The sequence below is a fragment of the Leucoraja erinacea genome, chromosome 28 (assembly GCF_028641065.1).
Source record: "Leucoraja erinacea ecotype New England chromosome 28, Leri_hhj_1, whole genome shotgun sequence".
Taxonomy (NCBI): Eukaryota; Metazoa; Chordata; class Chondrichthyes; order Rajiformes; family Rajidae; genus Leucoraja; species Leucoraja erinaceus.
Window position 1 is genome coordinate 14,730,630 of NC_073404.1, and position 26,235 is coordinate 14,756,864.

General features: G+C 46.3%; 1 protein-coding gene across 1 annotated transcript in view; it reads right to left on the reverse strand.

The window, feature by feature from the left end:
* atp2a3 (ATPase sarcoplasmic/endoplasmic reticulum Ca2+ transporting 3) overlaps positions 1-26,235 on the reverse strand; it is a 129,556-nt gene that overhangs the window by 94,998 nt on the left and 8,323 nt on the right. The window contains exons 2-3 of the mRNA XM_055657834.1: positions 7,757-7,774; positions 2,576-2,658 (exon numbers count right to left, since the gene is read on the reverse strand). Of these exons, the coding sequence (XP_055513809.1) occupies positions 2,576-2,658; positions 7,757-7,774 (101 nt within the window). The remainder of the gene's footprint in view (positions 1-2,575; positions 2,659-7,756; positions 7,775-26,235) is intronic.

Below are 26,235 nucleotides of genomic sequence, written 5' to 3' on the forward strand. Positions count from 1 at the left end.
ATTATATGTATGGTTTATCTGATCTGTTTGGATAGCAGGCAAAACAAAGCTTTTCACCGTACAAAGGTACATGCGATAATAATTACCTAATTAAATAATTACCAGTACATGCCACATTCAAACTGTGGTTGGACAGGAGAACAGAGAAACATTGTCCCTCAATGAATCTTTCAAAGGGACCAAGGTTGGCCCTTCCATTCCAGGCAATGTTAATTCATCACTAACGTCCTTCAAAGTCGTATCATAAGGCAACCCCCACTACAGCCCTCCGACTAAAGACTGGACACATCTCCATCCTGCATGGAGACCTGGTGTCAGCTGGTGGGGTTCAGAGGGTTCTGCTACGGCACCTATGCTAGCAATGCAGAGATGGTCGCTTCAGATTCACACACAGATTCCAAAGCTGATTTTGCCAAGTCTTGTCATTCGCAAGCAGGAACAAGAAAAAGCAAATGACAGAGTCATGAAGTCTTAGAATCATAGTCACACAGCATTGAAACAGGCCCTTCAGCCCAACTTGCCCACGCCGATCAACATGTGTTTGGCCTGTATCCGTCTAAACCTAGTGTTTAAGAAGGAACTGCAGATGCTGGAGAATCGAAGGTACACAAAAAAGCTGGAGAAACTCAGCGGGTGCAGCAGCATCTATGGAGCGAAGGAAATAGGCAACGTTTCGGGCCGAAACCCTTCTTCAGACTAAACCCATCTTTCTTAAATATTTTGATAGTACCTGACTGGATAATCGATAACATTCATTTCAGGAAAGGAAGAAATCTTATAGAAACATATCAAATTATAAAAGGACTGGACAAGCTAGAAGCAGGAAACATATGCCCAATGTTGGGGGAGTGCAGAATCAGCTGCACAGTCTAAGAATCAAGGGGAGGCCATTTAAAACAGAGATGAGAAAAAAAGTTTTCACCCAGAGAGTTGTGAATTTGTGGAGGTCTCTGCCATAGAAGGCAGTGGAGGCCAATTCACTGAATTTAAAAGATAGAGCTCTTGGGGCTAGCGGAATCAAGCGGCATAGGGAGAAGGCAGGCACGGGTCACTGATTGTGGATGATCAATCATGATCACAATGAATGGTGGTGCTGGCTTGAAGGGCTGAATGACCTCCTCCTGCACCTAAGTTTCGATGGTTATAGTGCAAACAAACACTTCAATACACACAAGCAATTAGAAGCGCAGTGTAGCTGAGATGGTGCCTTTGCAGGGATGCTGTACATGGCTCCCAATAAATTAGAGCAAGCTCCTGAATTCTCCATTTTCTCATCAAATGACAATGTACATTTATATATTACCCTTAACATTAGAAAAAACAGGCCATTTCACATGAGCTTTATCAAAGGAACCAAATGAAATTGCTAGATTGTTCCCTAGGGTATCATGGATTACAGAATCAAGGCAGGTACGTGGAATTGGGATACAAATCAGTGTCATCCAATGTATAGGAAGGAACAGATGCTGGTTTAAACCAAAGCTAGACACAAAAAGCTGGTGTACCAATGTTAGTTATTGAACAGATCCCGGGGCTGATGGTCTGATCCTGAATGGATCGGTTGCAGTGCAGAAGCTATGGGAACATTCATGACTTTGGGAAGCTGGTGAGAGTTTAAACAGGTTCTATTTGTGGTCCACCTCGCCAGGCAAGCTCCTCGGTCCCTCATATTTAAAATGGACCATGAATGGAGCTTTCAGGTGTATGCTCAGCAAATCGGCATTACTGTTTCAGCTTCAGTTGAACAGCTGAGATCGGTGAGTTTCAGTCATACCTTCCATTAGAAGAGAACGTATGGACTTAAGGAAAACTCCACAGAGAAGCAGATCCAAGGCTCACAAAAATAATGCAGGAAGGAACAGCAGATGCTGGTTTAAACCTAAGGTAGACATAAAGCTGGAGTAACTCAGCGGGTCAGGCAGCATCCTAGGAGCAAAGGAATAGGCGACGTTTCGTGTTGGGACCCTTCTTCAGACTTACACCAGTGATGCTGCCCGACCCGCTGAGTTACTCCAGCTTTGTGTCTGCCTTCGTTCACAAGAATAAGATAGAACCATCTGCATGAGGCGCACATTCCCCCGAGTCAGTTCAACTGAACAATTCCCATTTCTCCGAAGTTGGAACTGCGGAAGTTCGCCGGCTGCTCTTCCCAGGCTAATAAACATGCATTCACACAAACGTAGCTTCCGACTTCAGTCACGTCCTTTAAATCACAAAGCAAGATGAAAGAGGATAAAGGGAGAACAAAAGCCCGGGCAATGGAACTCATGTTCAGCTCTGTGCGTCAGACAAGAGTTTCTTCTTTCTCATGAACCTCGGACAAAAATTCCCATAACCCCAGGGTCCCTTCATGCATTTTGTTATAGTTTTGCTGCTGTTAACCCTTTCACATACAGTTTCAGCACAAAATAGCAAGTCAGATGCCAATCAAAAGGGGCAGTGGGCTGGAGATGGACGAGCTTTCTTAAGCACACATGTGGAGCCCTTTAAAAATAGAAACAGGAAGGCAGGAAGACCAACTACAGTAGGGTCAACACCTTAGTAACACAGCACATCCAATATGGTGAGTACTTACAAATGAGACGCAGGCAGCCAGCAGGAGGATCCTCACCAGCAGCTCTTCAAATTGTTCCAGCACAAGTTCCCACAGGGACTTCCCTAGAAAACATACAAGCATCATCATTCAACCCGGCAGAGGCAAGCAAACTGATTCACTGTTGGAATCTTTCATACAAACACACTGAAAACGACAAAACACAAAAACGGGCCTAGAATCCAGTGGGTGACAAGTGCAGCAACTAGGGGGAGAGAAAGAGGTCATCGGCATGGGTGCAGGTCTGAACAGTCTCATAGATCTCATCACAAAAGCCACAGGAAAGTTAAAGAATGGATGGAGTCAGGAATCTCACTGAGTGTAAGGGTGGCTCAGCCGGCTCCACTCTCATGCCCTCTACTCATCGCACGGGTCCTTATCCAGTTCCCCTGAATTGTGTACTTGCATCTACCTCTATTATTCCCTCAGTACACTCAATGCTAAACGCGTTGAATTGTTCTCCAATCACTTTCATTTCAAGTCCACTGGCTCTTCACCCTACCATTAATAGAAAGTGTCTCTCTCCATTTGCTGTTTCATACTTGTGGTTGCAAAACCCTTGATCAGATCACCGTAAACCTTCTCTGTTGCAAAGAGAGCAACCACAACTGCTCCAGTCTTTCCACACAACTCCAGTCCCCCTTTGATTCACAGTTTTTATTCACGAGTAGTTGCTCTTCACAACAGCCAAAAATCTGTAGCCTCCCTTTGATCTGGTATTGTGTTGCTTCACATGCTTGATCAATGGTGTTTTGTCATTAATGTCTTATTATTATTATTGATGTTTAGTGTTTTCTGAGTCATTTGTAACTGTCACTGTATGTCATGTTGTTACTTGTGGGCGGAGCACCAAGGCAAATTCCTTGTATGTGAATACTTGGCCAAATAAACTTACTTACTTAAATCTAACCTGTACCTTCTCAAACGGCTTTATACCTTTCCTGGTGTGCACATAATTCTGCACCCTATGGCTGCGTTTGTACAGCAGAGGATCATTCTCCTTATACTCCCACCACATCCATCTACATGTCCTCCCATTTCCCTTACATCCCAGCTCTTTCCCCTGTCACCCACATACCTTCACTCCTCTTCTTTCCTTATTTGATACCAATGCGTCTCCTTTTCAGCTATAGCCTCTTACCATCTCCACACATCTGCCATCTGCCCGAGAGCTCCAGCTATCACTCCTTTATCCAACTATCACTTGCCAGGCTTTGCCCACCCCCACCTCTTTTCCTCCCACATCAAAAGATGTGCTGGTTTGTAGGTTAATCTGCCTCTGAAAATTGTGCCCGGTGTGTAGGGAGTGAAGGCAAAAACAAAAGCAATGTGAATGGGTGGTTGACGGCTGGCCGAAGGGCCAGTTTCCATGCTGTATCTTTCAATTATTCAACCCTTTTTATCCCATGGGTATTAATCTTGATCACAAGCTTTTATGGTACATTTCCCAAGCACTTACTTCAACTCAAATCATCCCCCATCTTGTTCGTTGGGCCTCATATTTAAAAAGTAACGCTAGTGAAACAGGATTCGCCTTGAACAAATTCATGTTGACTTTCCTTAATCAACCCACACCTATCCAGTGCTCAAAGCATTCCCACGCTGACATATGCTTAGAAGATAATGACTCTGGCTGCTGCAATTCCCACCTTGTTCTCTCCACATCCCCCACACGTCAGCAGGTTTGTTAACCATCAGAGATCTATCGAATGCTCGCCCTTAATTGTGATCCGACAAGACGTGCTAGAAGATCATGCAATGGCCCTTCAAGACGCAGTGGGAACAAGCTCGGCGGCAGAGCTTGCAGCCGGTTTGATCACAGTTCACACCAGAATTGTCATTGAGGGAGGCCAGTGGCTGTAGAAGGGAGGAGTAGCCATTTCAAAGAATATTTATCCAACTTAAGAGTGTTTTGGACAAAATACAGTAAACTCTGATCATTGGCGACCACTAATCACTGCCAGAGGAAGCTATAGAAGCTTGTTGCTGCCAGACAGGTACAAGGATGTCTTTCAAAAGATATGTGGATAGGAAAGGTTTAGAGGGGCCATGGTCCAAATTGCAGGCAAATGAGACCCCAAAATGCCAACTTGGTCAGGATGGACAAGGTAGGCTGAAGGGCCTGTTTGTGGTGATGTATAGCTCGGTGAGTGAGTTAATCCTCAAGGTTTAGTATCAGGCTCACCAGGCATTAACTCTAGCAGAGTTGTTACTGCAGCTCTCATTCCAGCAGATACCCTGCATGTTGTAGTGTTAACACGACTCAAGTTCTCTCCTTCTCCCTCTCCCTCCCCCTCCCTCTCTCTCTCACTCGCTCTCTCTCTAGGGCGGCAAAGTCTGTTTGGAGGGACTGACTGAATGATTCATGATTGCAAGACTCGTTTACTGTCCTCAGTCTGAAGGCTTTCTTACTTCCACAACGTCCCCTGCTCATTTCAAATGCACTCACGATGATGTTCCATGTTCATCTCGCCTGCCACTTACATTAGTAACCAAACGTGGCAGAGGGTGCAAAGCACAGCTGAAACATCCTCCCTTTTAAAATTTAAACTATTCAGTCCTGATGCATTTTGACACGAGCTGCCTCTATCTCACCCATGGCAAGGTCTTGCCTCATTGATCAATCCGTTTGCTCATCCAAGTCTCCCATGACCGTCCACGACCCACGCCTGCCCCCCAACTAACCCCAGGTTGGCAGTCCAAGGAGCGTGGCAGTCAGCTAATGTCAGAAACCCCACGGGCCTGGAGCATCTCTTATCCCAACCAGCGTTGTCCTGGAAACCAGGGGCAGGGACTGGAAACAGAGTTTGTTCACAGTGGCATCCATCCAAAAGGCAGCTCTGACAGGGAGTGAGGAGTTCAGTCACTTGTTTCCAAATTCTTGGAATTCCCAATTGGAAATGTGCCACCATACACAGTGCTACAATCCAGCACCACCCACTCAGGCAGCAAAGGCAAGGCAACAAATATCAGCCTTCCCAGTAGCACACCCGCCCCTAGAACAAAACACAACGTGGGTTTGTGTTTATGCTTCTGCTGATTAGATCTCAGTGCAAGCAGACTCAAAGAGTTTGCAAGAACTTGTCAGGGCTTAGCCTCATCCTCCATGTACTAGCAGAAGCACCCCGAGCAGTCATTGTGCGTCATCCTAACAAAGAAATCCAGCCTTTCCATCCACCTACCACCCACTGGATCCCCTCCCTAATGTGATCCCATCTTGAGTATTTACCATCACCACCTTTAGTTAGATTCCAGCACTGAGAACCTTTGTGTCCCCACTTATCACCCTCCAGCTTTTCTCCACCTTCACCTGCTCTTCCACTCACCTGGTTCCAATTTGCCTTTTTTCTTTGTCTGCATCCATCCCACCTGTCCGATTGCCAACTCCATCCCTTTCCTTTCACCCCCCCCCCCTCCCCCCCTCCCATTGGATCCATCCTTGGTCCACCAATTGCCTACTGGTCCCCCCTGTCTCAGCCCTCCTCCTCTGCTTTTTACAGTCAACAGTGGGCTATTTTCCCTCTCCACTCTGCCCTGATGCAGGCTCTTGATCTAAAACACCGACTATTCCTTCCTCCTCCCTTCCCCCTCCTCCGCGCTCCCCACCCACAGATGCTGGTCGGAGTTCCTCTCCTGGTTTGGTTCTTGTTTCCATTCTTTCCACCACAGGGAAGGCAATTTACTCTATTCATTGCGTGGGACCTTGGTCAACCGTAAGGCCCTGGTCTGCTTATCTAAAAGGGATGTGGTTCCTGACAAAGATTCAGTCCGGTTCCAGGAATAGCAGTATGTCTTAACAGCGAGTACAGATCTGAAACACATTCTCTAGCGATTAGAAGGATGAATGGTGACATCATTGAAACTTAACATTCTCTTAGGGCTCAGCTGGCCGAGCACCCAGCTATCGGAAAGATACCATAAATCTGGAAACTGTTACAAAGATGGTGCCGGAACTTGGTTATAGCAAGGGGTTGTGCAGGCTGGAATTTTATTCCTTGAAGTATAGAAGATGGAGGGGAAATCTTATAGAGTTGTATAAAATCATGAGGGACATACTTAGGGTGAATGCACAGTCTTGTCCCAAGTGAAGGGGAATCAGAGGACAAAGGTTCAAGGTAAGAGTGGAAAGATTTAATAGGAACCCAAGGGGCAACTTTTTCCAACACAGAGGGTGGTGGGTACATTGACAAAGCTGTCAGATGGTGGTGAAGGCAAGTACATTAGCGACATTTAATTTTCACCCACAATCCACCCTCCAGTGATGCTTCCATGTGCCACATGCCCTCGATGTCAGAGCATGAGAGTTTGGAAGGTGCCATCTTAGTAACCTTGGCAAGTATCGGCTCCATTTTGTAGATGATACACAATGCAGCCACAGAGCACCTGGTGGTGGGGAGAGTAACTACTCAGGATAAGAGATAAGACGGCAGCCTAATGAGCTCCTTTTTAGTGGATGGTATCAGGATGTCTAAGTCTCGACAGAGCTCCAGTCCTCCTGGCAGACGAAGAGTACTCCACCACACATCTGATTTGGTGGAGAGGGTCAGGAGGCGAGTCACTTGCCATAGGATACCCACCCTTTCCCCTCCAGAGTAGCCTCAATGTTGATGTAGCTGGTTCAATTCAGCTTTTGGTCCCTCACTATGTTGATGGTGGTGGGGCAAGAGGTTCAGTGATGGAGATACCAATTGGGTTTGAGTGATGGGTGATGTACCAGAGAGTTTTAAGATCGGATGGTTTGGGAAAAGCAGCTAAGCATGGATTCTGTACTACTGCATTCCCAATCAAAGATAGTCGCTGGGTCCTGAGATTGTTTCCCTCAACTCTCTCTCTCTCTCTCTGTCCATCAAACACAGGTTTTATTTCCAGGTCGTCATTTTTTATTGTGCACAAATCATAATATTCTCTACATGTGGGTCATAAAAAATGAAGGACCCTGCCAACTGGGACTATTCATTCCCAGTGCTCGCTGAGACCTTTGTGGTACGCACTCTCTGATGTTAGCAACACTGTACAAACCCCCACACGCACCATTACTTAAATGTCCACCTCTTCATTATAACGTAATCACAAACCAGATTAAATGCTAAACGCAAACCCACCGGCTTCACAAACAATTGAACGCGAGTCATTTAAAGTATAAATGGAAAAGTCAATATTTACCTTCTTCCGCAGGAAGTTCTGGTTCAGGATGGCCATGGAAAAGAGAAAAATAAATAAATTAGTGAATCAGTCAGCAACTATGCCTGAAGACTTTATAATTGGGAAGATTCTCAGCCTCAGGGTCATTAACACCATTCATCCAACATTCGTCCTCAAGAGCCACCATTAATAGGCAAGCAACGTACATGTTTTATACAAGTTTTGTTTATTTTGAAGATATCGCACTTCACCCACTCCTCAAAGTCCATGCTGACCATCGATCACCTCTTCATGCTAGTTCTACGTAATCCCACATTAGCATCCATTTCCTACACACTAGCAGTAATTTAGAGAGATCAATTAAGCTGCGAATTGACTCGTCTTTGGGATGTGGGAGGAAACCAGAGCACCCGAAGAAAACCCACGTGGCCACAGAAAGAACGTGCAAACTTTGCACAGACAACACACGCAGTCAGGATCAAACCCGAGTCTCTGACGCTGTGAGGCAGCAGCTCTACCATTTGCACTAGTGTGCCACCCATTCTTTTTAAAAAATTTCTATAAATTTAAGGAAATAGTTTACAAAGTCTAAAGTCAAGAAATGCCCTCAGCTTCACACTGCCCTTATCAAAATCATTCTAAATTTGTACCAAATCGAGGGAGCGTTTTCCCATCCATGCACCAAAGCCCACTAAAGCTTTATGAAGAATCTAAATCAGGTTCTCGTTTTTGCTAGTTTTCTGCAGCCACAACCAGGCATCTCCAAGCAAGAGTTGGATTAAAGGTTCAGCACAATTTCCACTGCCTCTGGAATCCGACGGCACTCAAAGCAGTGTGAAGTACTGCTGGGAGCAACGCTGCTACCCCTTGAGAGATATAGACACATAGACACATAGAAAAAAGGTGTAGGTCATTCGGCCCTTCAAGCCAGCACGGCCATTCAATATGATCATGGCTGATCATCAAAAATTAGAAATCCCGTTCCTGCATTCGCCCCATATCTCTTGATTCTGTTAACCCTGTGCTAAACCTAACTCTCTCTGATAGCGGTAGAATTAGGCCATTCAATCATGGCTGATCGATCTCTCCCTCATAATCCCATTCTCCTGCCTTCACCCACAACCTGTGACACCCGTAATAATCGCTGGCGCTGTTGGGCGGCAACTCTACTGTTATGCCGAATTCCCACTGTGTGAATTTTAATATCCCAGCCCAGTTTTAAATTTGGGAATGGGATGGGTAATTTTACATCGAAGAACAATACAGGAGGGCACCTGTAAATGGGGAATTAGGGGAGGGCACCTGTAAATGGGGAATTAGGGGAGGGCATGGGGAATTAGGGGAGGGCACCTGCAAATGGGGAATTAGGGGAGGGCACCTGCAAATAGGGAATTAGGGGAGGGCACCTGCAAATAGGGAATTAGGGGAGGGCACCTGCAAATAGGGAATTAGGGGAGGGCACCTGCAAATAGGGAATTAGGGGAGGGCACCTGCAAATGGGGAATTAGGGGAGGGCACCTGTAAATGGGGAATTAGGGGAGGGCAAACCACAAATGAGGAATTTGGGGACCCACCTGCAAATAGGGAATTGGGTCCAGGGCACCTGGGCCACCTCCCAGGGGAATTAGGGGAGGGCACAGCTAAGTGGGGAGGGGCAGGGTCAACAAACCACATATTGGCAATAGCCCCTTCAGCCCATCTTCCACACTGACCAACAATGAGATACTGACTTCTATCCTTCACTCTGGTCAATTGTACAGGGATTAGGCTACAAACCTTTGCACATCTTTGGAGTGGGGCATCTAAGTTTGCCCAGAGAAAACCCCCTTCACAGAGAGAACGTACAAACTCTGCATCCACAGCACTGTAGTCAGGGTCAAACCTGGGTGTCCAGCACTGTAAGATAGCAACGTTACCGTTGCACCACTGTTGGGCATCTCCGCCAAGCGAAGGTGGACTCTATCTTCCTGATGCCAAGCTCTGAATGTACAAATACTAAGCCTAGTCCTACACCAACAGTTCAGCTGCCTGCTCATCCCAACTCTGCACCTTAAACTGAAAGAGGAAAATTGCCCAGAGCTGGGCTGCAATCTGCCCTGTAGATTCCCCGAGACTTATCATCAGGGTACACGTCCAAGATGAGAATAACAGCCATTGAAGATGGGAATGTTTTTCACTATTCATTCAATTCCATGCTTCCTATGTCACTAAATATTGAACGACAATGTAAATATGCCTCAAACTGTTTAATGTAATTGGATAAACACTTGAAAGTTCAGACCAAACGAGGGATGGGACCGTCTCTCAGATCTGGTGCAGCAAGACTTATATGGATGTTACTTTGGAGAACCCAAAGATTGTTTAATACCTGGTGGATTATCTCACGAATTGCAGCACACCTGATGAATAGTTCTTCTGGTATAGACAAAACCTAAGCCTTGGGAATACAAACCCAGCAACCCAGAACCCATCAGTCCGTTTAGTGAATATTCAGCCACACATCCTTGTCAAATATTCAACACCTCTAGACATTCCCTGCGAATATTCATCCCAGGCTTTCTCCGGCAAATCTTTTTTCTGTCTCTCCCCTGCAGTCTCACCCCCAGGCCATGAGTGTCTCCCCATAGATATTAACCCTCCTCCTTTCCACTGAACCAGGCTTCCATTAGAAGATATTCAGCCCAACCCGAAGGCCAGCACCCACACCCATGCTGGAGTGTTGCTGCAGAAAGCGGGTAGACTGTGGGCCTACACTTCCACATGCCCGACCTCCCACCAGCTCGCACGTCTGCCAGCGTGGTCTCTGGTGCCCAAGCCTTGGTCCCAAATACATTCTGGTTCGGCACTGTGTGCCATCGCCATCCCAGGCTACCCGACTGATCCAGATCGAGGTACGATGTAGGTATGACTTACAACTAGACACACCATATGGCCAGTTGGTTGAATAAACGAGTTACACACTACTTGCAGCTCCTCACATCGCAGCCCCATTTTCAATCCTCACTGCACTGCCCATAGTTGGATTAAGGAGCAAAACGGCAATCTGCTGGTAAAACCTAACCGGAAGGAATTGTCAATGTTTCAGGTGGAAGCGCTGCATCAGGACTCGGGTCAACCTGCTCACTTCCTCCAGTGGATTGGTCGTTACTCCAGATTCCAGCATCTGCAGGCATTGTGCCTCTCATGGAATATGGGACAGGACGCAGACACACACAGTGCTGGAATTTCTAAGCACGGACACGCAACCTCATCAAAACCACTGCATCATTGTGCAGAGGATGCAGCAAGAGTCGTGACTGGTGAAGAACATCCTGTACGTGGCAGAGCCGAGCCACAGAGGAGAAAGCCCAGAGGGCCAGGGTGGGGGAAGGAGCTTCACCCTGCCACTGACTAGATAGCAATAAACCCGTCTCCTCCAGCGAGTGGGGTAGTCAAGAGGAGGAACAGAGCAGGAGAAGGCCTCATCTGTGGGGGCAAGGTTAAAGTAACGCATGAAAACTGTTGGGCTGAATGGCTTGGTTCAAATGCTGTAAATTCCATGTAATTCTACCATCCACTGATGGAATAATATGCCTGTATAACTACTTAATAAAACAATACTGGAGGCACATTCATGTGGAGTGAGTGAATCGCCACATGGGACTTGGTTTAAAGGTTTAGCAGCTGAAATAAAGATCAGGCCACTGGAGGATTCTACACTCCCATCAAGGATCAGACCAGAGAGCAGCAAAGGGTGATCTTCACAAAGTGCAGCAATCGCTGATAGGAACTCACTCCACCGCTATCAGCCACTCTTATCAGCTGCTACACTTTGGGTTGGTGTCGACAGTGCAAGAGGCGTCACTTACTTTTAAAGGCAGCTTAGTTTGGGTTTGCCTTACATTGATGTTGTCTGGATTTGACTTACATTGCCCGGGTTTGCTTTCCCTCACATGGACCCCCCCCCCCCCCCTCCTCTGTATCCTGTATACTAGATGTCGAGCAACATTACACAGTTGGGAGGGGCGGGGGTGAGGACACTGGGCTTGCTCAATACCAGGATGCCTGGAGGCAAGCAGATCTGTGAATGAAGGGGTTCCATCTGAACGAGGTCCCCAGTGTTGGCCAGGATCCTAGTAAGAAGTCCCCTTTCAGCTGCCCAGTAGTCATCATGGGGTCTGGGAATGACTGGAGTTGTAGAGAGGGTCCTGCCCAGGGATGTGGTCCTGCCCAGGGATTTGGCCATTCCAGGTGTGACGATTCCAGGTGTGGCCATTCCAGATGTGGCCATTCCAGATGTGGCCATTCCAGGTGTGACAATCATCACAGCAGAAGCCATAGAGCGACCAGAGGTCCAGCCGACGACCAGACGGGAATCGGAGTCCGCGAGCCCACAATGTTCACCCTCACTCACTCCTTATTAAAACTGGACCCTGTCACCCAATTTCCAGGCAACAGAACAAACAAAATGTCTGAGTTTTCCATTCATTTACAGAGATAAACAGATGTCAAAGCAAACAGAAGTGATCACATTACCCGACATCACACTTCACAGCAGAACGGTTTTCCCAGCCCTCTGTTCTAGTTTTCCTACATTTATCTTCTACCTACATCACCTTGCTGTCCGAACCCTTGGTCATGGGAGACGGCAACGTGACCCCCTCACCTGCAGACATCTATACTCCATTCAACTAAGTTATCTTAAGATAGAGAAAAAGTGTAGAAACAAGCAGTCGCCGGTGCTGGTTTACACAATATAATATTTCAGGCCGGGATCCTTCTTCAGATTGATAGGTAAAATTTTATGTTCAAGAAGGAACTGCAGATGCTGGAAAATCGAAGGTAGACAAAAATGCTGGAGAAACTCAGCGGGTGCGGCAGCATCTATGGAGCGAAGGAAATAGGCAACGTTTCGTCCCGAAACGTTGCCTATTTCCTTCGCTCCATAGATGCTGCCGCACCAGATAACATTTTATGTTGGGTCTGAGCGGCCGTAATCTGAAACATCACCTCTCCATGTTCTCCAGAGATGCTGCTTGACCCACTGAGATGCTCCTGCACTTGGTGTCTTTTTGATCTTAAGATAGTTTCCATTCAATGGAAACCAATTCCATTCCCCAGACAGGCATTATTCTGGCTGAGGAGAGTAGTCAGAAAGACATTGATGAACTCCAAACAGTGGAACCAAGCACTGCAATCCGGGGCTGGGAACTAGGAGTTCAAAAGTTCATAAGTTCTAGGAGCAGAATTAGGCCATTCGGCCCATCAAGTCTACACCACCATTCAGTCATGGCTGATCTATCTTTCCCTCTCAACCCCATTCTCCTGGCATCTCCCCATAACCCTCGACACCCTTACCAATCAAGAATCTGTCAAAAATATCCATTGACGGCCTCCACAGCCGTCTGTGGCAATGAATTTCACAGATTCACCAACATCTGACTAAAGAAATTCCTCCTCATCTCCTTTCTAAAGGTACGTCCTTTTATTTGGAGACTATGACTTCTGCTCCTAGACTCTCCCACTAGTGGAAACCATCTCTCCACATTCACTCTGTCCAGGCCTTTCACTATTGGGTAAGTTTCAATGAGGTTCCCTCCGCCCCCCACCCATCCTACTGAACTCCAACAAATGCAGGCCCAGTGCCGTTGAACGCTCATCATAGGTTAACCCAATCATTCCTGGGATCATTCTCACAAGCTCCTCTGGACCCTCTCCAATGTCAGCACACCCTGCCTTCAGATATGGGGCCCAAACCTGCTCACAATACTCCAAATGTAGTCTGACCAGTGTTTTATAAAGCCTCAGCATTACAACCCTGTTTTTATATTCTAGTCCTCGCGAAATAAATGCTATCAGTTGAGATGTGCAGGAAGGAGCTGCAGATGCTGGTTTAAACCAGCATTGTGTATCTATCAGTGGAGAACTGCTTCAGCCAGTAGCACTGAAGGCAGCAGCAAAGTGTTCTTCCACACTTGGCTACCTTGCAGCGTTACACTTCACAGTAAATGCAACACTATCTGTTAGGACTTTCAATATAAAACACAGATGATTTGTGGCCTATCCCAAGATAACATGCATTTTTCAAACAGATCTTCTTTGCTAACATGGTTCTTTAGCTCATAAAAAATCAAATAAAAAATTTAAGGCTCAAAACCAGCACCAGACAAGGCACAGAAACAGCGATTAAAAAAAAATGTATTAAACGGGCAGCTGTAGGCCAGGTGTCCATGTAAAGGCAGTCCCAGGTACTTCCATGTACCACTGTCAGGACAGGTACCTTTGCCACCAGAGGAATCACTGGATTTAAACATGGACAAAGCTGAATGCTGGATTGTCCCAGCATATCAGGCAGAATCAGTGGAGAAAGAAAAGCACAACCCTAATCCTCCCTGAGCAACGGAACACCAAGGGCCATCTCACACCACTGGTTTTCTAAGTGTATTTTTACAGTTTTCCTCACTTATAATGTGTGCAATTTTGTGGATGATTTATGTACAGTTTATGTTTTAGTGCATTGACAGAGTTTCTGTGCCTTTGATGCTGCTGCAAGCACGATTTTTCATTGTACATTGCCAGGCTGACCCCAACTTCATCAATCCAGTGCCGCCAGGACACTAGGCTTAAAGTAAGAAAATAAGTCATTGCAAAACTCCTTGGACCATGAATGAACTTTTCTGGGACGTGGATGTTGCAAGAAGAGGATCTATTGCATTCATGTAGAGTATGATCTGACTGGGTAGCTTGTCAATGTATCTCTGTACATTTGATAATAAATAAACCATTGTACAGGCAACAATAAACTCAACTTTTTAGTCTGGTCAAAAAATCAACATTGGAGAAGGGTCTTGACCCAAAAAGTCACTATTTTTTTCTCTCCAGAGATGCTGCATGTCCTGCTGAGTTACTCCAGCATCTTGCATTTTTACAATGCAGAGGAAGCCACTTTGACAGCATTGAATGCTTAATACTAGATTGGATGAACAAAGGTCAAAGGTCGACTTGAGGGAGACCACAAAAACAATCAGTTGGGGAATAGGCCTGCTCTGAGTAGATACACGATAGTTCCGTTTAGTTTAATTCAGTTTTGCTCATTGTCACCTGTACTGAGTGAAAAGCGAGGGACAAACCAAATTGGCCTCCTCCTGGGTCAAAAGAAAACATGGAAATATCAGGCCTATCTGCCATTTCAAGGCCTCGCTAGTCAGTTGTGCTTTGTGAAACAAAAACTCTGACAAACAGCCCAACGACTGACAGTTCAGTCACTGCCTCATTTGCTCCGCTTGTGGTTTCTGGGTTTGGTTGTTATCTTCAGCATCAGTGCACAGACTGCCTGCACGCAGAAGGGTAAAGCTGCATTAGCAGAAGCTCAGCTGCTTACCAGAGATCACCCTGGTTACAGCGAGTGTTGAACAAAATACCCGTCCCCTTTCTAAACTAGATTTGATTAGGGGTGACTCATGAGTTGCTAGCAACACACCCTTACTCTCACACCTACCTCTGTTTATCAGACCTTTACAAAGCATGTAGTTCATCAGAAAATTCCTGGCCTCCCAGTGAGAAATTCCTGTGAAGGACCTTTCTGCATCACATCTCCCAAGCCCACACATTAAATCAAAAATTAAATGTGGGAATGCCTCCCCCCCCAAGAAAAATCATTGCTCGCTTCCCTGCTCGCTTCCCTGCTCACTTCAAGCACAGCTTCCTGTCATTAAAAAAAGGACAAAACACTGGAGTAACACAGCGGGTCGGGTGTAAAATCCGGAGAACATCAGAGGGCAGCACATGCCGCAGTGGTACAGTGCCAGAGACCTGGTTCGATCCCCACTATGGGTGCTGTCTGTACAGAATTTGTACGGTTCTCCCTGTGAACGCATGGGTTTTCTCAGGGAGCTCCGGTTTCCTCCCACTCTCCAAACAAGTGCAGGTTTATAGGTTAATTGGCTTCTGTATAAATTGTCCCTCGTGTGTAGGATAGAACTAGTGTACAGGTGATTGATGGTCGTCGCGGGCTTAGTGGGCCAAAGAACATGTTTTCACACTGTATCTCCAAATCTAAAACATGGATAGGTGACGTTTCAGGTCATAACTCTTCTTGGGACTCGTTGAGTTACTCGAGTTTGTTGTGTCCTTCTTGAGTTCCGACCCAAAGCATCACCTAGCCATGTTCTACAGAGGTGCTGCCTGACCTGCTGAGATACTCCAACACATTTGTCTTTTAAAAAAAATAAAGCCAACATCTGCAATTCCTTGTTTCTACATCCCTCGTCATTAATATGAGCTTTGCAACGCACAGGTCCATTACCGGGACAGAGCTTTTGATTGCTCCTGTTGCAGACACATTCATTGCACCATCTCCATGTCAATCGGCTGCGAGAATCTTGTTACTGTAATGACCAGGTTACGCATCATAATTGCATCCTCCGAAATACTATTAAGATTCTTGTTAGTTATGGTAAACATGTCTCCAGAGAGCCGTTCATGCTGTGGTTCGAGAACGATGGCCAGCAACAGATGGCAAACTGAATGAAAATCGCAACACTTCACACGATAATCTCTGGAAATGACTAAAACCGAGACAGAAACTTTGCCATTTCAGATCTTTACGCGATTTCAGGACCTTTTTTGTTAAGGAAATTAACTACCATGAAGGGTTCACATCCCCATTCTAATGTCTGCTCCCTTTCTCACTACTACACATCCTCTTCCCTAAGAGTTTGAGTTTAGTTTATTGTCCCATGTACCGAGGTACAGTCAAAAGCTGTTTCTGAAGCTTTCTGGGATATTAAGAGATGAGCGAGTCATTACACGATATGCAAGCTCTCAGCAACCCTTGCGATCATCATGTTCAAAAGCGATGGTGTTGCCATTGAATGTCAAAGGGTAAACCTTGTTGGAGATGGTCATAGAGTCATGTAGCCCAGAGACAGGCCCTTCGGCCCAACTAGTCCATGCCGTTCAAGAATGCTCCATCTAAGCTAGTGCCATTTGCTCATATCCCTCTAAACCTTTCCTATCCTGTACCTGTTTTTCAAAGGTAGATAAAAGTGCTGGAGAAACTCAGCAGGTGCAGCAGCATCTTTGGGTTGACCCAAAGCTATTTCCTTCGCTCCATGGATGCTGCTGCACCCGCTGAGTTTCTCCAGCAATTTTGTGTACCTTCGATTTTCCAGCATCTGCAGTTCCTTTTTAAACAAATACAGTGAAAAGCTTTTGTTGCGTGCTAACCAGTCAGCGGGAAGACAATACACAATTACAATCGAGCCATCCACAGCGTGGAGTAGAGATTTAAAAGAGTGGACCAATTGCAGATTCACATTTGTGACCAACACGCAAAGATTTGCTTAGTTTGGGCGCCATCTTGGAAAGGCAATTCCATTCACCTCCTCTGGGCTGTTATTTGATTACACTCTTTGGAATGCTGTGATGGTGAGAGTACAATGGTGTGTAATCCAGGGCAACATATTGTCCATTTCCTGAATGAATGAAAGAAATGGCTTGGAAGGTCACTGACCTGAAACATAAGGGGTTTTTTTCTCTCTCCCCCTCCCCACAGATGCTGCCTTGTCTGCTGAATGTTTTCAGCATTTGGTTATTATTACGGCCTTACCAATGAGTACAAGAGGCAGAAGCCAAAGACAAGATATTGCCCATATTATTATTAGCTCTCCTGAAGACACCACGTGGCAGATTTACAAGGGTGTTGCCAGGACTTGAGGGCCTCAGCTATGGGGAGAGGTTGAGCAAGCTAGCTTCCTTGGAGCGCAGGAGGATGAGGGGAGATTCTATAGAAGCGAGACAAATAGATTGGGTAGACACACACAGAGTCTCTTGCCCAATGTAGGGGAAATCGAGAACCAGAGGACATGGGTTTAATATGAGGGGGGAGATTTAATAGGAACCTGAAGGGTAACTTTTCTTTATTACACATAGGGTGGTGGATATATGGAGGAGGTAGTTGAGGCAGGGACTGTTACAATATTTAAGAAACATTTACAGGTACATGGATAGGACAGGTTTAGACGGATATAGGCCCCAAATGCAGACAGGTGGGACTTGGGTAGATGGGACATATTGGCTAGTGCGGGCAAGTTGGGCTGAAGGGCCCGTTTTTGTGCCCTCTGGTTATAGCCTCCCTTTGTGAAAGAGCAACTCATTACAAAGAGAGTGCACATGCTGCATTCCTGAACTTCACGTTCACTTCCTGCAACTCTCTCCCCAGCACGCTGCTGGCTAACACCACGCTTTCCACCGACATATGCCCTTGACGCACCGCGACTGACATCTCGGACCTGTGACTTTTGTGGAAATTTGTCAAACCGCTTTAATATAGCGTGCAAATCTGTGATGCAATGTTTATTAAAAACGGCACACTAAGAATAGTGCTTACATCCAGGGCTGCACTGTGTATTAATATACGCACAGGAAATTACATCAAGAGGCGCGGCAGTGACTTGGGCAGCAGTTGAATGCAAAGAGCTCCGCTATAAGATCTTTGGTTGAATGCTTCAACTGCTTTCAACTTCAAGAAGGCACAGGAAGAGTTCAGAGATCAAGCTTCAGCAAACATGGGAAGCAATGGTTAATGCAGGGGAGAACAGGCACAGAACTCTTGTTTAGCGTAGAGATACAGCACGGAAACTAAACCTTCAGCCCACTGAGCTCACGCTGACCAATGATCACCCCGTACACAAGCAATATCCTACACACTAGTGACAATTTACAATTGTTATTGAAGTCAATTAACTTCCTAACCTGTACGTCTATGGAGTGTGGGAGGAATCCGGAGAAAACCCACACAGTCACTCACAGGGAGAACATACAAACTCCGTAGTCAGGATGGAACCCGGGTCTCTGACGCTACAACTCTACCGCCGTGCCACTGTGCCGCCCCATGCTGCAGAGTCTCAGGTTGAAAACCCAACAAAGAAGTGTTGAAAAGTCAAAAAGTTACAAATGCTGGAAATCTGAAACAAAGGCTAGAGTGCTGAAAATACTCAGCGGGTCAGGAGGAGAAAGTGGGCCAAGGAAAAAGATGGAGCGAATTTTGTCTGCATGGTCGGTGAATTTGTGCCAGGAATGTTTCTCTGCTCAGTCGTGGAGTGGAAAAAAGTCATCTTCCGTCCCCAGGGACTCCCACTGGAGTAACAGCAGCACCAAGCGGTGCCTCCACCTAAAGAGCAGAGAGCACAATCTGACGATTCAGAGCAGCCATTAAGGAATTAAGAAAAAAGGATCGCGCTAATGAATTGCCAAATTAAAATCACAAAGATAAGCGTGGGCAAGTAGGAATATTGTAAATCGGAGCTCAATGCTCAGCATGGGAGTGGCTGGGCCGAATGGCTGTACAACTGTGCTGTACAACTAAGGCTCTAGGTGGGCAAGTGAAGGAAAGACTGTCAGAGACCAGTCACTTGCACAGCTGCCAAGGGTTGATCAGTGCTCCTGAGGTCACCACCACCCAGAAATCTCACCTCCTGAAGCAGAGAAGTTCAGTGGGGATGGAGAAAGACAGACCACAGCACCAGAACCCACTAGACAAGTCTAAGTTTTGTCAGAGTCCACATTTTCCCCAGCTGCATGCCATTGTCTTGTGTATTCGGAAACACTAATAGCATTGAAAGCCGGGAGATTGAAGTTTGCATTTTTCTGTTAGTGTGACGCTTTGTGTTGAGTAGCTTCAGCCACAGGCAGGAATTATAACACAGGCTCCGTGCGTTCCCCTGCCGATGAGCTTCATTTGTAACTAATTCCACAGACAGAAAATCTGCTCAGGGCTGCAGCGTGTATCTGGTAAAATACCAGTGACAGAGATTGCAAACAAGCCCGAGCCAGGGAATCCCATTTCCTCTCGGTCACTAACTTGTTTTTTCCTGTTACAGCCCTTGAGGGTTTGACGATCAGAGTCTGCAACATGTAATCCTCTCTCGACTCGCTCAGGAATTTATTTAAGGCTCTTGCACAATACGTAAGTGCTGCTCCTACTTTCTGCTCGATGCCTTCCCTTGTGGGGCGGCAACCAGTGGGGCCTTTTAACCTCAAAATAAAGACGGCAAACGTTGGGAAGTGGAATCGGGACGCAATGCAGATTGTGCCCGACCTGCAGTGAATCTAAATAAGTGTCTCGACCAGAAACGCCACCTATTCCTTTCCTGCCCTGACCCGCTGAGTAACTCTAGCACTTTGTGTCGACCTTTGGTGTAAACCAGCATCTGCAGTTCCTTCCTACACAAATAGACTCATGGTTGGAAACTTGACACAGCACGCTCCCACACACGGCCAACAGATAATGACTGGGTTGTGGGGGTTTGGACTAACTCCAGCCTCATTCTTCACCGGACAGCTCCGTGTCCCGCTACAGGGTGATCTATTGAACAATGGGTTTTAAATGGTTCCACACCTCAGTGCTGCACTTCAGCATGGCCCGAGGTATTGTGCTCAAGACTCTGAAGTGGGCCATTTCATCAGCCAATTAACTAGGGAACAGGTCACACACAGTCAGCACCTCCCCTCAGCATCAGGTCTGGTGTCAAGCTCACAAGGAGGCAGTGCATCAGGAGGGGAATCAGTGTCATAGAGAGAAACTGCATGGAAATAGTTGGTTCAGCCCAACGTCCAATATTTTGACCAGATGTCCTATCTTAGCTAACCCTATGCGCCAGCATTTGGCTCAAATCGCTCAGAACCTTGCCTGTCCATGCATCTGTCCAAATATTTGTCCCAATGTTGTTATTGTAACTGCCTCAACTATTTCTATATGCCATATACCTTCTATCCACCACCTTCTGCAGGGAAGAAGTTGTCCCTCAGGGTCCTATTAAATCTTCCCCCTCTCACCATAAACCTATGCCCTCCAATTCTTGATTCTCCCATCCTGGGAAAAAGACCGTGCACATCTATTCCCCTCATGATTGTAATCACTTCCATATCATCACCACTCAGCCGCCTGCACTCTAAGAAATCACGTGCACTCTAAAGGGCATGTCCCATTTGGCCATCATTTACATGACAGGCCGGTAGTGACTGGCGTGCGACAGTCACGCACGCCATCATGCGTCCGCACAGCCGTGTGGAGCGTGTGACGTCATTTGAAGATAGACACAAAATGCAGGAGAAACTCAGCGGGACCGGCAGCATCTCTGGAGAGAAAGAATGGATGATGAAGGGTCTCGACCCGAAACGTCACACATTGCTTCTCTACAGAGATGCTGCCGGTCCTGCTGAGTTACTCCAGTATTTTGTATATATCTCCAATCGTCTTGGTCCTCGCTCTTGGGGTAGGAGTGGGGACGGAGCCGGTATCCGCAACGGCCGTGAGCCCCAGGCCGAGCTCGGCCATCGTTTGCCTGCTTCTGCTGCAGTTGCGCCTCGCCAGGGTCTTGGACCTGTCCCACTTTGGCTGTCAGTTACTCGACAGGCAGGTGGCGTGCGAAGATTTCGTGCAGGACGAAGTCCATGCTCCTCCACGCCACTCCATGCGCCAGCCCCGCTCTACCCACGCAGGTCGCGTAAATGACGGCCAAGTGGGGCAGGCCCTTAAGGAATCAGCCCACCCAATATCTCCCAATGGCTCGGGTCCTTGAGACCTGGCAACATTCTTGTAAATCTTCTCTGCGCTCTTTCGAGGCAAGATGAAACCCTGCTGGGGTCCCATCGGGGCATGACCTCCTCTGCGTTGGTGGGTCTGGGCAGCCGCTTCACTGACCGCTTGCACTCTGTCCACCAGGGCCTGCTGCAACTCCCGGTTGCCAACCATTTTGATTTCTCTTCCAATCCTATATGGTCCTTTTTAACCTCTGCCTCCTCCACTGCTGGGGGTGGGAATACACATTGGAACCACATCCGGGATACGGAAGGCTAGTCTTTCCTGAGGAAAAACTCAAAATGATTTTAATGACAATCTAATAGCTTCATTAGTTTTCTCATAGGAACATGGGAGGTTTCCAACTCGCAGTGTTTTCATTGAGAGCCTCACCTCTGAACCTTTTGTGCTGCCTGACTCTGGTCCATGGTATTAGCCGACTAATTAAGTGATAGCTTAAGGAAAGAGAGAGAGAGAGAAAATATTTTTTTTAAATCGCATTTTGCTGGTTACTCATTCTTTGGTGAACTTTTCATTCCCCTTGTCAGTAGGGTATCTGGCAACTTAGCAGTTCGTGATTAAATGAGATAATTAGAATGCTTGTGCGATGAATACTTAATGTGCTGTAGGCGTGATCCTGCAAAAGTGTGAAGCAACTGATACAGACTCTGGTTATTATTATTATATTAACAGGCACACTGGAGCGAGCAGCATCAAAATCATTCATCAAAATCAACGGTGCATAGGAGTTTCACATATTGGGCATCGAAATGGTGTAAATATAATTACTCCAGCTCGTTTGGTTGGTGCTACTATCTGTTCCAGTCCTGCTCGCCCCTTGAGATCAATGCTGCATCAATCCCAATCACACTCCCTTGGAACGTCATTGCCAGAGCTGCGAACTACGAGGGAGTGCAGGACTTCTCTCCCCGTGATCCCCGCCAGTCTAATTGCGGCAGAAAATAGATGAGAGCTCTCTCATTGAACAGTGTGCAATCAGAAGAAAGAGCCCTCATCGATTTCACCTCGAGCGCAATGTTAAATGCCCTGAAGCACAGACTGTGTCAGTCCTCATCTCTCCCACCGCTGTCTGCTCCTTCAAAGAGTCATTTAAATTCACAACACTCGCAGTTGCAGCAGGTGTGACGATGAGAATGAGTGAATCAGTCCCTCCCATCACCTTACCAAAGTTACAATGGTCGACTGCAGCCCTCTCTCAAACCCACATAATGCGCCAGTGAAGTTGGGAGACATTTCTGGAATTCACTACGAATTCTGGTGAAAGCAAATCAGATGAGCGGGAAATTGTTCTAGCAACTGTTAAACCATTCAGTCACACACAGTCCAACAAAGGCAAGCTCGCCAGCTGATAATTGGGTTAACTGCACCTTAACCCACCCAGATATATGAATAAAAAGGCTTCATCTGTACTCTGATCATTTACCCATGGCCAACATTAGCAATTTTAACATTATTAACATAACTGTGTGGGAAGGAACTGCAGATGCAGGTTTACACCGAAGGTAGACAAAATGCTGGCGTAACTCGGCGGGTTAGGCAGCTTCTCTGGTGAAAAGGAATAGGTGACATTTTGGGTCGAGACCCCTCTTTAGGCTTGAAGGGCCTCGACCCGAGACGTCACCTATTCCTTTACTCCAGAGATGCTGCCTGACCCGTTGAATTACTCCAGCATTTTGTGTCTATCGTCACTATTAACAAACTGATGGAGCACTTGTGGAAAACATGGCTTCTGCTCTTCCGCACCCCGAGCACACTTGAATAAAAGTACTCTGTTAACTCCGAGATGCTTCCAAAAGGCATGGTGAACAATTTGATGGGAAGCTGATTGTGCTGGTATTCCCATATACCCAATGTCCTTCTGGACATTTAATATTCCATTTAATATTCCAAATGGAATTTAAACTGGAGGTGGCGGAGGGTGGACTGAAGCAAAAAAGGATTCTTGGAGAAGAAGAGCTACATGTGACAAGAGGAACATGTGACAATAAAGTATCAATGAATCATTAATCATTCAAGAGCTGCAAAACATAGAGGCAGTAATGATGGGGGGAGGGGAGGGGAGGGGGGTGTTCAAGTAACCCGAATATCAAAAGGGACATGGGCACAGTAAGAGGATAAGGATAGAGCAAATTCAACAAGGGGTACAGCTCTGGTTTTAGACAGAGATAAGCTGGCAGGTGGCAGGATATCAGTTGTGTTGCAGGAATCATAATCCTGTTAGATTTAACATAGTTATGTAAAAAGACAGATACAACACAAGTTCATATTTGGCCAATTTTATTGTATTGAGAATTGATTTGGCAGAAGTGAGCAGGAAACAGCTACTAGATGGTAAATCAGTCCCACCGCATTTAACGAGAATCAAGAGTTTCAGGCAAAACATTGTTCCAAGAACGGGTGGGACGGCCAAATTCAAGAGTCTCTTGGTGCACTGAGGGCAGGCAAGATGAGACAAAAGAAGGAGTGCTTAGACAAGATACTGAGAAATTAATATGGGATAAAGACTGGAAGAATCCAGGTCAAGTAATAAATTAAAATGAAAGCGAAGATAAACATGCATGGAGAGGTAATATCGATGAGAAAGACTAAAAAAATTGCAAAAGATGCTCTCTCAGTAATGAACAAGGGGAGAGTTCCTCGAGGGCCTGAGCTGTGGGGACAGGTTGAGCAGGCTAGGACTTCATTCCTTAGAGTGCAGGAGGTTGAGGGGTGATCACATGGAGGTGTACAAAATCATGAGGGGAATACATCAGGCAAACATGTAAACCAGCATCGGCCGTTCCTTCCTACAGGGACAAACACACATCATTTTTTGCACACAGTAGGGGAAATCAAGAACCACAGAATATTGGTTTAAGGTGAGGGGGAAGAGAATGAATGGGAACCCGAGGGGTAACCTTTTATTTTAACATGAGAGGTAACTTTTTCACACAAAGAGTGGTGGGTGTATGGAACAAGCTGCCGGAGGAGGTAATTGAGGCAGGTATGATCACAACGTTCAAGAAACATTTGAACAGATAGATGGATAGGATAGGATTAGAGAGATATGGCCAACAGAAGGCAGGTGGGATTAGTGTAGATGGGGCATGTTGGGCGGCATGGACAAGTAGGGCCGGAGGGCCTGCGTGGCTCTACGGCTGTGAGGATTAAATAAAGTCATAAATGTGATGAATTAGAGCAAGTTTCACAATGAGTAATTTGGGGCTGTCCTTCAAAACATGGGGTGATGCTAATACTGTAGTTAAAGCAGACATGTGTGAAATGCTGAAAACAGCTAAACATGGTAAAAGAGGATAGACACAAAAAACTGGAGTAACCCAGCGGGGCAAGCGGTGTCTCTGGAGAAAGGGAATGGGTGACGTTTTGGGTCGAGACCTTTCTGAACATCCTTCTCTCCATGGAGGCTGCCTGTCCCGCTGAGTTACTCCAGTTTTTTGGGTCTCTCTCCAGTTTAAACCAGCATCTGCAGTTCCTTCCTGCATTTGGTATAAGTGGGAGATGAGCATTTTTCTGATTGAATTTATTTTCTGATAAATCACCAGGCCGGGATGAAATACACTACAGGCCATTAAAGGCAGCAAAGGGGAGGGGGAAAAATATCAGAGACCCCAGATACATTGCTTCAACCTTCTCTCGTCTCAGAGGATTGGAGGAGGGCCACTGACGTTTATAAAAGGGAGAACGGGATAAAGTCGGGCCAGTTAATTTAACTTTGGTGGCAAGGAAATCATTGGAACGTTCCAAGGGACATCATAGCTTCATATGGGAAGACACAGATTAATCAGGAGATTAATCAAAAGATTTGTTAAGAGAAGATCTTCTCTGAACAACAATTTAATGAGTTGAGAAGGTAGCAAGAAATGTTATGAATATTGAATTCTCCAATTTTAACTAACACCACTCTCTCCTCCCGCCCTTCCCCCTGTGCCCCACCCAAGTGAGAACCAATTTCTCCCTCTATCTCCATCCCAGTTCCTACCCACACTCTAATCCCAATCACCTTTATCCCTCCCTGGGCTTTATAGTTCACTCCTCTTCCCTCCTTATCGAACACAGCTTTGTCTCTTTCCCATCAAGCCCCTGTCACTTACTCCACCAATCTGCCAACCAAACCCCCCCCCCCCCCCCTCACGCACATCCACCTATCACTTGCCAGACTGTATTCCTCCTCCACTCGCAGTCCAGCCAGTCCCACCCCCCTATCCATGGCTCCTTGTGTTAGCCAAGGATTGATGGAGGAAATGGTAGCCCAAGCTGTTTCAGAATATTCCCCACCATGGCAACGTTACCGACAGGGCATAACTTGACCGCAGACTGATTCATTACAGCTATTCCAGAGCAGACCGTTTAATTCCAGAATGTCCCCAGAGTCCAGCAGTGTAGCAACTTCATTTTGGAATTTTCACCGCATGATGGGGAACAGCACGACTTCACTGGAGACACAAGAAACTGCAGAAGTGGGAACCTCGAGCAAAAACAAAAGCAAACTGCTCGAGGAATCCAGCGAGATTTTGATCTGTTGAGTTTCTCCAGCATTTCAGTTTTTTGCATCATATTCCTGGAGCTTTTACGCCAGGAGTCAAGTCAGGCATTACTGGGTCCGTACAGTATTCACCTCATGGATGTACTATATCACCTCCAGAATAACATGGATCACGTCAACCATGGAGCAGTCATCAGTGGAGCATGTTCCGTCATGCCAGCTAATGCGCACACACTTTGCAAAACTCTATTCCCGCCCCACATTCCAGCAATTTTGTGGATTGTTTGCGTATTTCTCCAAATATATTTTGAACAGAAGAATGTTCCAAGGTTGAGCATATCTACTTTTATCGCTAAATGATCTGACCAGCTAAGCTTCTTCCTCCGTTCCCAGACCTCTACTCAAACAAAAACTATGTTAGTTTCTAAAACCGCA